The following is a 15403-nucleotide window of genomic DNA, read 5'->3' as shown; positions in this document are numbered from 1 at the left end:
TCTAGTTTGGGCGCTTCTGCACAGAGGTCTGTTGAATGCTTGCACCTCCATCTCTCTCTGCTGGTTGATTGACTTCAGACAAGACAGCATACTGCAGTGTAGGCACTGGCCTGGCAATTTTTGTGGTTTTGGTAGTGTTTTTTTTAAGGCATCCAAATTACTTTTTTTGCTGACATTCAAAGCAGAAAAATATCTGTATAGGCCATCAGAACCTATTTGGCAGGCTGGAGCGTGCTTGAGCTCCTCTTCAAGTTCAAGAGTGCGTGCTAGGAGTTTGCTAGGTGATGTGTAAGCATCTGTCATGACGCAGAAGTATTTTATTTTAATTCTCTTTATTTTTAATGATTTCTTTCTTTAAGCAATCCCTTGCAATGCCAGCTTAATTTACGTCACTTTTAACTATTTTGTTTCTGTGGGTGGTGGAATGAAGTTCTGGGCGTAAATGCTTTTTCCTGTCCCACTGAGTTTGTACCAACCATGAAGGCCAGAAACAGCCAAGTGAGAACCTGGGCTCTGCATGCTTTCTGCACGGCAGGAAATCACAAAACCTGTTAGGAGATTTTCTTCCTGTGAGGTTTCCAGGCCTGTGTGCCCCCTATAGCCTTCTAAAGAAACTAAACAGCAGACAAATTCCTTCTATCTTCCAGATAGTTTACACAAACCTTCTCTGCAATAAGATGCCCAGCAGAGACTTGGCATTTTGCTTTGCTTCATGTTCTTCCTTGGAGCCAGCAAATGCTCCTTGTATGGAATAAACCTATCTGGGAAGATGCTGCTTGCATATTAGGGTGCAGAGCGTTGCAAAGGTTGATCAAGAGCAGTGGTGGAGGACACTCATGTGGAACTGTGGCCCAGGTGTTGTTCAGCAGGGTGCTTCCCTTCACCATTCTCCAATACACAGAGCTGGTTGTCTGTTAGCAGCAGATGGTTTGCTCTGAAGCCCACAAGATGCAAGATCAGAGACGAGCAAGCCTTGTTCTAACCTCCAAGCAATAGTCTGTGTGTCCCATGATGAGCTGGCTTTGCCTTTGCTGTATGTGTAGCGTGTGTTCTCTGACTGCGCCCTTGAATGATGAAGTTGTGATGGGATAAAGATGATGACCAGAGACAGATGGCCAAAACTTCATTCTGTACGTACGTCTATGCCCAGCTTTTCACTAAATCAAATGTCACCTTAAGTTTGAAGAGCTCCACCTACGGTGCAAGTCCTCAGGCTATACTAAGTCATACCTGCTTGGAAACTAATGATTTTAAAGCCTTGCCAGGAGGCATTTCTGCTAATAGTCTTGTTTCACAGGGCTACTTGCTATGCTTTTGAGTTGTTGAGACCAACTGTATGTGGATTTGGTTTGGAGAAATGGCCAAGTGGAGCTGGGCAGGAGGAAATAGCCCAGAGAAGAGTCCGGAGTCTGGGCTGTAGGACACAAACATCCTCCCTTGGGCAATGTCAAGATCAAAAGTCTGCAGAGTGCGAGAGTTTGGCACTTGAGGTGAAACTAGATCTTGTGGGACTGGAAATGATAAAAAGTGATGCAATATTTGCCTTCAAATTTCCTGAAACAAGACAAATGTCATGTGCAGTGTAGACAAACACGTTCTCTGATAGAGCCTGATAGATGGTTGCTTTGCCCATCTGGCAGGACTTGGTCCATAATGTTGCATTTGTATGTCCAATGCCCTTTATAGTAGAAAGACACAAATACAACTGAGTGCTCTTCTGACAAAAGCCAGCAAAGGGGATCCATGGGATGGCTGAGGATGACTGCTGTCCTGAAATAAAGGATTTGTTGGGGACATAGTATATGAGGCAAAAGATGGAGAATTTCCCAGGAAAGCTGTAGATGTGTGAACTTCTTGAGGGCTACAGTACTGAGGGATACTGATGCATCAGTGCATACAGCGTGCTCCTCAAGCCTGCTTTCCTCTGTGCATCCACACATCCTGTCTCTCTTCTCTTGTTCCTTTAGGATCTGTAAGAGCAGCATTCATAGCATCTGTGTGAGTGCGACTCAACTGCTGTCCTTGTTCTGTGGAGGAAAAAAGTGAGGAACAGAGGCCATGTGGCTCATATAATTTGTCTTGAAACACTGGAGGAGGGAAAAAGTCCTTGCATTTTAAGTAGCAAGAGAATCAGAAACCATCCTGGCATCTGTGCCTAGGTGAAGTGTGGCTTTTTGGAGTACAGGAGAGCTACTGGTTCCATACTGGCTGACCATTTGTCTGTAGTGCTAGCAGTCCTCCAAGCAATGTCCCTTTGATATCATCCTGTTTCCCTACAAGCTTTAATTCACTGCTAGAAAGGCTCTTCTACATGAATCCTTCTACCTTCCCTTGCCTAAATGTCATCCAATAATGCCCACTTTTTGCTATGCTAAAAGTCCGTTCCCGTCAGGGTGCTATTTGAAAACCCTTCCTCTTAGCAGGCGTTTAGTTAATCAATCAGTTTCTTTTCAAAGACACTTTTAAAATGAATTATTCGGCCTCCAGATCTGTTTGTCCTTCTGGACTCCCATCAGGAGAGCGTCAGGGATCGTGGCAACAGTGTGCTGGGAACTGAGGGCTCCAGCCCTCACTCAAGGTCTGTTGGTTTGAAAGGGTCTTGTCCTGATGGGTACAAGAATCGCCTCACAACCCAAAACATGAGATGGTGTTCTCTGTAAAGTTTGCATGTTAATATGTTAAACTTTTCAGATGGTTTTATGAGCAGGTGTCCATTGTCTTTGGTCTTCCATCTTTTTTTATTCTTCTTACAGAAATCTAGTTGCATTTTGTCTTCAATGGCAATAGACTTGACTGTCTTTTCCCTGTGATGGTAAATATGCCACTTATGCTGAGAATAAGCCAAAACAAGAGCAGAAGGTAAAACCTGGAACTAAATCTGAGTTGGAAATTAGGAACTTCATCCAGCAGGACACCAAATTTGACTGCCATTTACACCTTTAAAGTCTTCTCCCAAATGTCCTTCCTTACATGGTTCTTCAGGTTGAGGCAGGTTGTCTTTGCTTGTGCAAGCTGAAGAAGGTGCTAACCATAATGTTGACTCCTAGTTGCTTTTAGGTTGTTAGTCCTAAATATACATTCCTTGTAGAAATAATTAGGCTCATTGTGATGATCTTTGATTTCAAATTGTAGGTAAATCACCTAAAGGATTAATAATAGCAAGGGCTTATCTGAGCAAGAGCCTTATCTGTCTCCTTGGAAACCTTCATGAAGCATGGAAACACACCTCCTGTTACTGGGACCAAAAAGCTACTGGTTGGTGTAAAAACAACCAGGCTAAACCTGTGGAAACCATCCAAGCTTGTCGGAGGCAAGAACAGCTCTTGATTTCAGAGCTGGAGGCTACAAACAGCATTGAAATAAATGTTTTTGGCAAACCACCCATACAGCTGGTTTTTGGCGTGTCTTAACAGCACTGAGAGAGACTGTGCTGGAACAGCTGTCTGTGTGCCGCGAAGCATGCGGTGATCATGCCGTTGAGCTCCTTCCTCCACAGCAGACAATGTCCATCTCCTTGCTGGGCGCAGGCACTGTGCCAGGAGGAGTGTTTTTCGGCGGTGCTGAATCATTGGCTTTGCACAACTCCAGAGTGGAAAAGTACCCATTGCTGGGACAAAGTACCTTGGTGGGAAGCCAACGGTTAATTACACTTAGGATTTACCTATTGGGTTACTGCATGGAAATGCTTTGCCTCGACAGAGAGGCTGTCATGGTGTTCCCAAGAAAATTCCAGCAAATATGGCCTTGCACACGTGGAGTTGTTTTGGTTTTGTTTGTTTTTTGGACACCTGAAGGTGGAGCCTCCAATATACATTGGCGTTCTCAGAGATGATGTTTCGTCATCTTGTAGTGCCAACTGTTGACAGAAACAGTAATGAAGACTTCTGGTTGGGATTGTGGCTTATTGGAGAGCTCTCAGTGAAGAACAACTGGTGATTTCTTTCTATTGTTTGGGGGTTTTTGTTTTCTTGATGGTTTTGACGGCCTTTATTTCATCTTATCTTGGGTACCAAAAGTTTGCCACCACCCATTTAGTGATAGTGGTCTAGTGGAGGGTGTCCCTGCCCACGGCAGGGGGGTTGGAACTAGATGATCTTTAAGGTCCATTCCAACCCTAACCATTCAATGATTCTATTTGGGATGGCTTTGGTTTTTTAAGGGCTCTGAAGTGCCTTGGTTTTGTACTGCTTGTGCTGCTGAAATCAAGAAGCATTTGGTTTGCTGTATGTCTTATGTACACCCGCCTATTCAAAATATGGCCAGTTAACCTGTCTGCTGGTCCAATCGATAGTAACAAACAATCACAATTAGCCTCTTCTGTCAGACCTGGAGAAAGGCTTGTGTTCATTGAAATAAATCTACATAAGGTTCAATAGTCTTTCATTAAACCAAGCTTCAGCTTTTTTGTGTGCAGTACAACAATAATGAGGTCTCATCTCCTGTATCTAGTTATTAAATTTCTAATGGCTTTTTGCTTATGAGTTTATCCTGTTGTCTAAGGCAATAGTTTATTTTTATTCTCTTTTTGCTTTGCACTTTTCCCCTTCCTTTCAGTCTAGTTGAGCTGTTTCCAGAAGTGCTGGATATGGATACTCTTGAAAATACTTAGAATTCCTAGGGATTAAAGATATATTTTATTTTTTAAACAGTATCTTTATTGCCTCATAGTGACCTGGCATGATGGGACGCTAATGCTGAAATCAACGTACTGGCAGATCCCACACTAAGTCCTGTGCAGGGAACTTCTAAAGGGCATCTTTTTACACGAAGGAAAATACCATTTTCCAGGTATCACCCTAATCGTGCCTTATGTTTTTTGTCCAATTATTGGCTCATGAGGAGATTGATACTGGGAAGGAGACATAAGGGAGGGAAAATTCAAAAACATTGTAAAATTATGCTCATATTTCCAAAAGGATGAGAAAACATCCTTAAAGCTTGTCGATGAAGCAAAGATCAAATCCTTTAGTGCAGCTCAGCGCACAATGCCGGAATGCAGTGACTGCAGTTACACTTTGGAACAAATTTGGTTCTTCTGTGCGAGCATCTTCGTTAACCTCCCTAACATGCAAATGATGCAGTGATTTTTATTTTTTTTTTGAAGGCCTGGCAAGGTGGCTAATTAGGGGAAAAATACAGCGTAGTGATGTCCAACTGTAGCAAGGCTATGCTGCTCTAACTAGCATGCTTTCATAACCTTCATTAAGGAAGGTCCAAAGCTCTTGACTAAATTTGAAAGCATATACAATTGACTTCTGAGCACAAAAATAGTCAAAATGAATTCATCCATGGGCAATTTTCTAGAAATTTACTTGCTGCGTCTCTGCAGCAGGAAGAAATGAATAGTAGCCTGATTTTTGCAAGGGATGAGCCTATCAAACCAAGTGTGAAGAGAAAGAACAGCTTCTAGAAACCGTGCACAAGGTCTGCCTGTGGCTTTCAGTGAATGCTTGCGTGATTTATACAGGACAGAAATTTTGGAGACAAATCAATGCTTTGTATCCCAGGGCTTCCTTCACAAATCAATGCTTTGTGTCCCAGGGCTTCCTTCACTTCAGCACTGGTTTCTTAAGAAACTGGTTGTGTCCGGTTGCACTGGATCACTGCAAATCTGGATTTGGGTTTTAGGCGTAACATGCCAGAATCTATTGTATCAAGGAAGAAAACCCATCAAAGAAACTGGAGGGATACAGAGAGAGATACAAGCAGAAAGATTATGCATTTATTTAGTTATTGCAGTTTTGCTGTAAAACCTTTTAAAAAAAATCAGTACTAATCCCAGCAAGTAATTTCCATACCAGCAACTGTCCCACTTGGGTGCATCTCTGCCCTAAGTGTGTTGAATTTGGGGCTCAGCTCCATCTTTCTTGGAGGGAGACAGAGACAGGCTGGGATGATAGCAATACCTGTTACTCAGATTCTCTCTTTGCATAAAAAAACTTGCATTGTAAGGGATATAAACTGGTACAGAGAGATCCTGCCTCCAAAGCGGTGCCAGGGGAATCTCCAGGAATAGGCAGCATCTGATTTTAGGGGACAGGGTTAAATTTGCTTTCCTGGCTTTCTGGTTGACCTTTACCAGGTTATGCCTTTGGTGTGAGTGACCTGCTCAGTCCCCTCAAGGCTAGGATTGACCGTGAGGTTTAGAAACCAGGGAGTACAGCTTTCTGCATTGATGATGAGCTCGTTTGGAGATGCAATTATTTATATCAGGGTGACTAGCTCTGGCCAGGTTAGGAGCTTACCCACCACATGCTCACAAGGAGATGATGTCTTTGGAAGGTAATCTACTTTTCAAAAGCTACTGACAGAGGGAATTGGGCTGTCAGGTAATAGCATTGTGGCATTATAGAGACAACCCAGCACGTACCATCGTGGGGCATGGTGTTACGGAGAGCTTTTCTGCTGACGTCCGTGCTGTTTGCTGATTCAGAGCAGCCAGAGATGTTCATCCATCTGTGATGCTCTTCAAGAGGATGCTCTTCACTTCTAGTGGTGTTGTGATAAAAATGATGTTACTGTTCGTAAGTGTGTATTTGGGTGGTTGGACCTTAAAGTGCCAGCCTGTCCTTAGAAGAGTTTTAAAATGCTGCTTCCTCTTCACAGCTGCAGTTTTCGACACAGATTTGGCCAGAGTTTTGTAAGTTTATTTAACTTGTGTTTGGGATCAAGTTCCTGGGAAAGGAATGGATGTGCCTTGTATCTGAGCAGCCACGTGCTGCCCTGGTGGAGTCCATTTAAGTTTTGACCTTCTTGAAGGGTAAAGCGCGGTCTGTAGGGGCTAGAGATGAGGCAGGAGTGGGATATTCCACTCCTGGGGCTGAGTTTGTCTCTCCATGGGGTTAAGCTCAGTGGCATCTGTCTGAGTGCTGAGGATGGGACAGTCACAGTGCAATGAGTTTTAAAACTCAAAGAAAATCTCAGGGTTTAGCACTGCAACCCATATTTTAGCACTGCCCCTAAGATGCATGAACTTCACTATTAATCTTTACATGGCCAAATTTGTCCAGTCTGGCAAACAGAAATCCCATCTCCAAAAGGCTCCTTGCCTGTTTGGCTTTCATCTGTCACCTCTGCGTGTGGTCTCAGCTCTGTCTAAATTTACTTTTCTCCAGTCCAGGTAATAGAGAGGCTCTTGCGTATTAACTTGCTGCCTCAAATCTGTTTGGCTCTGTGTTTCCTTCCAACACCTCCAGCAGTGAAGGCTGGGACTCCTGCTCCTTAACCTAAAGTTAAGGCTTCCTCTTTGTCTCGAACCAACTGCATCTCAGGAGGGCTGGTGTCCAAGCAAGGCTTGACCCTGCCCCTGCAGAACTGAAATACACTGCAAAGAGGCAGGAAGCCTTTTAATCTCATTATCAAACAGCAGAGCCTGTGTCCTCTCTGGCTTAGGATTCTGCTGTGCCAGAGCTCAGTGTACAGGTAAGACATGGGAAGACCTTAGTCATGCTGGTCCACCTCTACAGAGGTAGAACACTGTTGTAGCCACACTTGTTTGCCTTCATTAGCCCTGATCCGTGCAATATGAACCCTTCATTGTGTAGGTGAGTAAGAGCAGCGTCATCCTACCTTTGTCGTCGGGTTTTATGTTGATTACTTAGTGGAGGTAGTCCAACCTGCTCTTTCCAGTCTCCCTTTGGCCTAAGAGATGACTTACAACTCGACATGCTTTTGCTTTTCTATTCCTTGTACGTCCGCATCTCTAGCGAGATCGCTTATAGGGGCGTGGGTTCAGTTGCTGCTTGATGTGATGTCACATCTTGAGCTGGCACTTGCATTGCATCCACCCGGCAACCCTTCCTGACTCAGGCTGGTGGTCTTACATCACCCTTTGGTTTCTCTAGTTCTGGTGTCTCTAGTTTGAACACCACACACTTTATTTCCTTGTAATTGCCGCAGTCTCTGAAAGCAAATACTGAGTATTACCCTGCAGAGAGAGGATTGCCTTGCAGTGTTATCCTGAGGAAACCTGAGCTACTCAGAGCGGAAACCCCAGATGCTGAAAGCGACACTAGGAAATGGAGCAGGTCTGCCTGGATGGGATCTCTAGATCTTTATGTGGCTGCTGCTCCCTGCTGACAGCTCTGGGCATCGTGAATATGTTGCAAAAAGCTCTTTCAGCTCCACCTTGCATGACCCAGCGTCCAAGAGGGTGTGATGGGGGGGTGTTGCCTGTGTCTTCTAGACAAGTCAGGCTTTGATTGGGAGCTTTTTTAGGAAGATAACATGACTCTGTGTTGCCTTTGTTGAAAAAAAGAAAAAAATGAACTAATACTGATGTGTGGCTTGAGCCAGAGGAATTCAATAGAGAGATACCAGAGCTATGTGAAGGTGGTTGCTGACATTTAGTCTGATTGTTTTACACCAAAGCTTTGCTGACCTGAGAGTGTAAGGTCATCAGCTAATAAGAAAACAAATAATTCTGAGACACCTTAAAATCTTGACCAGTTTTTTGTATGTATTGTGCATGTTGCTTGCATGGTGCGTTTAGGCCTTTGCTCTTAACCATTCCTCTCTCCAAACCCTGAGTAATTCTTGAAAATCATGAGTTGTGTATGCTCCTTGTGTCCTGATGGAAACTTACTGATCCTGGTGGTGGCAGAGCTGAGTAGAAAAACAGGATGCTACAGGTGCTCTAAACCTGAAAGCAAAATTGGAAAAAAGAAAATTATTTTTAAAAATAGCTTTAGTTTGATGTGTTTGTGTTTCAGTGCAGAAAACCTGCCAGTTTTTCTGTCCATAGCTGTCTATTTTTAACTTGTCTGCCTGTTGTTGGTTTATGGACATTTTGGGCCTAGCTGTACTGTACTGGTTTAGAAGAACAAGTATTTGTCTTCACATTGTATTGCTTTTAAACAAACCTGAATTCTGTTACCATCTTCTCCATTCAACAGGAAGGAATTTGAAATAAAATTTGAGTCCTTATCTGTGATAGCCATAGGGATAAGTTTCCTAGGCTTAAGGCTATTTTTTAATTGTTGTTAAAACTACCTAGACCATTTGTTATTAGATAAATCATCTGATTTTTAGACTAATAGATGACTTTATTGAATTAGTAGATGCTGAAATAAAATATGTGCTATAGAACCTGTTGTCTAGTTGTTCTCTGTGGTATGGGCAATACCCTGGTTTATGGAGTTTCTTCTTTCTGTAATGACATTGTAATCACTGTTTGCATAGGAAAGTAGGAGAATGAAGGACTGTTAACGTGTTTCAGATAGCTCTAGATATAACCTGTGGATAGAGAATTGGCATCACATTAACAACCACTTTCTGAGGATCTCCAGCAAATCTCTCGCACACTAATTTTGCACCAGACCTCGAGCTAGCTGAGTTTCTGGTATTGCAGGTCATGATAACTCTGCATTGGGCTCTGTCCTGTGTGTGAAAGACCGTCAGTGGAGTCAAATGTATTGGTCATCTTTAGACTTCAGTAAGATGCTGGTACTCCAGTGTAAATGCCCACTACATAATCTGCAAAACAAGATTGTTTTGGCTCCCTAATAGCTCTAAACCTTCCTCCCAGCATCCTCGCTGACACTGCTTCGTAAACTTTTCCACTTACTACTAATCACCAATTGCTCTTTCCCCCTCCCCCCCATAGTTGGCACCAGAAAACACTCTGATGTCGTTCCAGAAAGCAGTGGAGCAGAAGATGTATGGAGTCCAAGCTGATGTCATACTGAGGTAAGCCAGTGCACTGGTTGGTCTGAGACTCTCTGAGGATGGCCCAAACCATGCTGGTGGGTCCTTCCTATCTGGTTTGTGTCTGGTTGTTACTGCTTTTTTCCCATTGAAAAGGGCTCTCGTGGTGAACGTATCTGATAACTCCTAGCTGTCTCCCTTTCCTAATGCACAGATGCTACTAATTGTTTCACTGAAATGATGATTAAAGGTGAAGTTGTCCAAGTGGGGGAACATGGATACCTTTTTCATGGAACTAATCTTCATTTGCAGGAAGACTATAGTTTATCCTAGAGCTTGCAGTGAAACACAGCACCTGGTTTGTAGCCTGGCTTGAAGTCAGCTGGCCTTGGGAAGAGAAAGAACTACTAAAATGTGACTTTTGCTGGGATGCCCGTGGCGCAGAGAGAGCGGAGATCCCAAACTGAGTTCATTGCGCTGCAAGTCTTCAGGAGGGTTTTTACCAGCCTTGCAAAACCGTCACTAGAATTTAGCAGCCCAGGAGTAAGCCCTTTCTCTTCTCCTCCCTCGCATGTCACTAATGCTGGAGGAAGGAGGAACCCGGTGATACTGCTGTCAGAAAGTCATTCTTTGCAGGCAAATGTTGAGTTGAATTGAAAAGGCCAATTTAGAGGGGGTTATTTCAAGAACTGTGCTTTGTTCTAGGAGTTTGATAATTCTCTAATACTCTTGTTCCTTTTCCAAATTATGTTTTTTGCATGAGTTACATAAATGTGCAAAAGGGCAGAATTGGCATGCAGGGAACAGTAATGCCTTATCTTGGTGATCCTTCAGTTTGTCTCAGTTCCAGTTATAAGTACAATAAATACCCAAAGCTGATATTTTCTTTTTCCCTGACCGCTTTGGAGGTTGGTGTTGATGGAAAGATATTTTTGTCTGGTGAAAGTTGAGCTTCTGAAGTTTAATTGTTAGGGTGCTTTTTTGGTCTTTTCATAATTGTTTGAGAGCAAATGATATAAAAAGCAAAAGGAATTTCTTCCACCTAGGGAGTGGAAGGTCATTGTGGAAGAATGAAAGATGAATTGGGATGTTTGCAATACAATTCTTCTTTCAAAAATCATTTCATGAATTGTTGTGAAGGGACAACTGCTTGACTGTCCACACACACAAATGAGCACTCAGCTCATGCAATGGCTGAATTGGTTGCTTCCATTAGCACTGGCCAAGGGGAAAGGTGGACTTTTGGGAGGAGAAGAGCTGGAAAAGCTCCAAGAGCTTTCCATGTTGCCACTCATCAGCCATTCCAGAGGACTACTCCAAGTGTCTCTAGCTTAAACAATGCCCTTGATGGCCCAATTATCAGAGGGCCTCTCTAGGAGACCCAAGTGTCTTTATAAAATGAGAACTTCATTGACCTTCAGATCAAAAAGTGATCTATCAACACAACTGGCAGCAGCTTTGGAAAGGGTTTGCAGCACAACACCCACTGCTGTCCTTATCCCTTTGAAAGACGCTTTTTGTGCCTGTGGCTTGATGGGCCCACTCCACCTGGGATGTCTCTGTGTTCCTCTAGGCACGTATCAGCCATGGGTGGGCTGCTTGGACATATGCTCAGACCTATCACATCCTGCTTCTACCCATTACACACCCCAAATTGGGTGGCCCCGGTTATACAGCCAGCACTGGTGATAAAGCCAACTTTGCTTCAAGCAGCAGGAGCGTAGTATCGCTGCATGCTCCTCTCTCACTTTCTACCTCCTCCCATGTCTCTTCTAAAGCTCTGCTTCCATTTTTTTTTTTTTCAAATCTATGCCTGCTAAATACATTGTGGTTAGCCTTGGGTAGCGCTGAGTGACTCCGTAAGGGGAAAGATTAGACAGGAGGGAGCAAATGTTAAGTGCCCCATAGGATTTCCGCACTATAGTTAAGGCTTAGCAGTATCTGATGATGTTCTGCCATGAGATGTTAAGACTTGAGCTCCTATCTCCCTTGAACACTCCACACACTTAATTCTGCAGTTGCTTAGCATTTTTTTTTAAAATTATATTTATTAAACCCCCTTCTGATTGCAGCAGCATGGTGTACTGCCGAGCATGGTATTGCTGTGTCAGCATGTTGCTTTGGTTTGGGAAGTAGTTGGCACAGTGCATGCTATAAATGACAAATAAAGATGCCAGTGACCTTTGTGATAGGGGACTTCTGCAGGCAATGGTAAAGCTGAGGCAGCATTTGCTCCATCACTGAAAATTGTTTTTTGTTTTCCCTCTAGCTCTGGGTTGTCTCCTAATTCAAAAGGGGTTTGTATTTCAACCCCATCTCCTTTCCAGACTTTATCTGAGTCTCCTATTATGAAGATGAGCTCCTTGATTTGGAAAATGTCATTACAATCAGGCTGGTTGTTCTGGGTTTATCTTGATTTCTGAGTGCAGATAGGTCTTGATAGAAACCCTCACTGCCCTGTGTGGTGTTACCACTGATCCAGTCACAGGAAATTGGGCTGGAGGAAAGTTTAAAGGGCACTTTAGGTTTCCTGGAACAGTTGTTTTGTAATACCTAGGTGGCTTAAAGACCACAGGGCATGCATTTGGCTATTCAGTTTCATCTGAGAGGTGGGTTTTCTTTAAGATACATGAACTTAACTCATGTGAGCATGGCTGTTTCCTGAAACCAATTTTCAATTGGTAAAGGCAAATTTCAAAGCAATTTTGGTAGCTTGGAGCCGTTGCACTTTGCTGAAAGCCCATGAACATTAAGTTCCCGTATGGTCTGAGAGCCTTTGAAAAATCATACTCATTATCTACTATTAACATGAGAATAGTTTATGTATGTATCTGTGTATACAGGGTATGGAAAACCTCTGATGTTATTGGGAGCTACAGACATTGCAGAAAGCTCTGGTTAGTGTGAGCATTTGGGGTGGATGTTCTTGTCCAAGCTACCAGAGTATGGGACTCCAGACGTTTTCAAGGGAGTAGTAGCAGGGAGGGATGGATGGATGGATAGGATTATGTCAGCATTTGAATGACTGCAGACATCTAGCAGGTATCTTAAGATTTTTTTTTTTTTTCCTCTGAGTGCATCTAATTCCAACTGGTCTTGGGAATGCTGGGGATGGTTGAGATCTTCACAATTATTTTGAAGCCATGAGAGGGGCTGGAGTGGGAACAGGTATTTTTCCAGTACTATGTACGTGGCTGTGCACCTCCACTCATAATGGGGCCTCTGACTGTCTTTGCAGCTATGATGGAGTGCCATTTCTGATGCACGACAAGACACTCAGGAGAACAACAAATGTAGAGGAAGTGTTTCCAGAGCGGGCCTACGAGCACTCCTCCATGTTCAACTGGACTGACCTGGAAAAGCTCAATGCCGGAGAGTGGTTCCTACAGGTGCGTACAGCCATGGAGAGGGTGTCCTGGAGCTGTGGCCATGGGACGACAGCTCATGCCTAAACCCTCTTTAAGATGGAGAGGTGTAGATCCATCTCCTTAGTGGAGTGGTCTGAAGTGCAGCTAGACCAAGAATCCATAAACCAGATTTCTTTCTGTCCTCTGCTAAACTTACACTTGGTCTAAAAGACACGTCTTTCTGTACCTCTTCCACCACCTGGCAGAAGGGTCCTTAATGCCTGGTTGACACCACAAAGAACTTCAAGACCCTCCAGGAGGGTGAACATCATTATAAAGTGAACAGAAAAGACAGCATGTTATATGCTGTTCCTTTTTCTTTAATTTACTTTTGGACACAATTGTCTTTACAAAGAAAAAGCAAGAAATTCATCCTTCAAAGTCCACGGGAGGAAGACTTGCTGTGGGATGGGCTCGACCCATCCTTCAGCATACAGCCAGGTTGCAGGTGGGATTTCTTTTTGCCAAGCTGTTCTCTGGCCGGTGGCCGTGACTTGCTTGGAGAGCATTAGCTGTGGCCTGGAAGGAGGGCTGCAGCACACTGGCACACTCATGCAAGCTTGAACGTGGCTTGCTGAGGCACTGCTGCAGTGATGCAAGCTCAGATACCACTTCCCCATGCCTGCTTGAAGCTCTCTGGGTGCTCACTTGGTGAAAGCCTGAAACCACCATAGCTTCACTGCTGTACTGGTCTGAGGTGGTGTGATGGGGGATGTCCTATGTATTGCTGCTGCACAGAAACTTGCTTGGCTTGCAGATGTGGGAGTGCAGGGAAACTACTGCTGCCAGGCGGCAGTTGGAAGGATGCTTTTTGGGATGTACTTTGAAGCAATCATTCCTGAATTATCCGTAAGTCAGGAGCTCATCTCTTCCAAGAGCCTATAGCTCCTCTTGATCACTCTTAGTTATTTAATATCTAGTCTTTTTTAGTTTTGGCTTCTGAAGAATCCTTGGTGATCATGTATATAGTGTGAGAAAGCACATTTTAAGCTTACTACCTTGGAAAATTACATTATTGCCCTAGAGCTCTGCTCTCCTCCTGGAAACGAGGTGATCTGCCTAGCACACCTGCCTTTCAGTAAGAATCTGTGTCCTTGCCTTGGGTAGGGAAACTGAGGCATAGAGCTTCAGCAAGCTGCAAGACGGTCATCAAGCATAGCTGTCAGCATCCCCCACTGTTGCCAAGGTGGGATAGAAAAGGGTCTTCACCTTTATTGGAGGAGTCGGGGCTTTGTGGCACTAATGCTGGGATGTGCTTTGCTTTCAGAACGACCCTTTCTGGACGGCCGGCTCGCTCTCGAGGTCTGACTACTTGGAAGCTGCCAACCAGTCAGTCTGCAAGCTGGCAGATATGCTAGAGGTGATCAAGGACAACACATCACTCATCCTGAACTTCCAGGACCTGCCACCAGCTCATCCCTACTACAACACTTACATCAACATCACTCTGGAAACCATCCTGGCATCGGGAATTCGGCAACAGGCTGTGAGTTCTGTGGAGTTGGTGATGTTTCCAAAAATTGCCCTCTTTGTGGGTTCCCTGAACCTTTAAGTGTCTCATTTGATCCATTTGAACTCGATTTGAAATGCCACTTCATGCCGAGAAGTCATGCTGGGGAGGACTGTGCCTCCAGGCTGGTGGTCCCAGAGGCTTCATAGCATCTTGGACCGTACTCATGGTAGAATAGCTGGTGGATGGAGGAAAGTGATTGTTCCCCTTAGCAGTCATGTGTTCAGTGTGGGGGCTCGCCAGTACAAGACAGATGTTGATAAACTGGGGCAAGTCCTGCAGAGGCCACCAAACTGGTCAGGGGGCTGAACATATGAGGAGGGGCTGAGGGAACTAAGTCTCTTCATCCTGGAAAAGACAAGACTTAAGAGAGATCTAATAGCAGCTCTCCAGTACCAGCAAGGAGGTTGCTGAGAAGTTAGACCCAACCTCTGTGTCAGGAGGATGGAGAAAATTGTCACAAATTGGAACAGGAGAGCTTTTTGCTGGATATAAGGAAACTAGTTTTCCCTGTGAGGCCATGCAAGTGTTGAGAGAGGCCAGGAAAGTGGAGGGATCTCCATCCTTGGAGCTTTTCAAGATGCAACTAAACAAAGCCGTGAGCACCTTGTTTGAAATCAGTGGTGGCCCTGGTTTGTGTTGGAGTAGAGATCTGAGGTCCATTCTGACCAAGAGATTCAACAAGAGCCTTGGACACGCGAGAAGAAGCTGAGACCTGAAGGCCAGCTGCGAGCAGCAGAGAGCCATTCCTCTCCCTCTGACACCTTGGCTTTAAATAATCCTTCTCCCTGGCCTGAGCAACTGTTTTGGTCTAGAGTCAGCTTCTGCCTGGAGGAGAAAT

At 44.3% G+C, this 15403-nt stretch overlaps 1 protein-coding gene across 7 annotated transcripts in view; it reads left to right on the top strand.

Annotated features, from left to right (window-relative positions):
* Positions 1-15403, top strand: part of GDPD5 (glycerophosphodiester phosphodiesterase domain containing 5) — a 171041-nt gene that overhangs the window by 140456 nt on the left and 15182 nt on the right. For all 7 annotated transcript variants that reach the window (XM_075742605.1, XM_075742602.1, XM_075742604.1 and 4 more), the window contains 3 exons: positions 9605-9687; positions 12884-13034; positions 14320-14538. In XM_075742605.1, the coding sequence (XP_075598720.1) occupies positions 9605-9687; positions 12884-13034; positions 14320-14538 (453 nt within the window). The remainder of the gene's footprint in view (positions 1-9604; positions 9688-12883; positions 13035-14319; positions 14539-15403) is intronic.

Source organism: Balearica regulorum, chromosome 1, assembly GCF_011004875.1.
Source record: "Balearica regulorum gibbericeps isolate bBalReg1 chromosome 1, bBalReg1.pri, whole genome shotgun sequence".
NCBI lineage: Eukaryota > Metazoa > Chordata > Aves > Gruiformes > Gruidae > Balearica > Balearica regulorum.
This window is presented reverse-complemented; position numbering and strand designations above follow the sequence as displayed.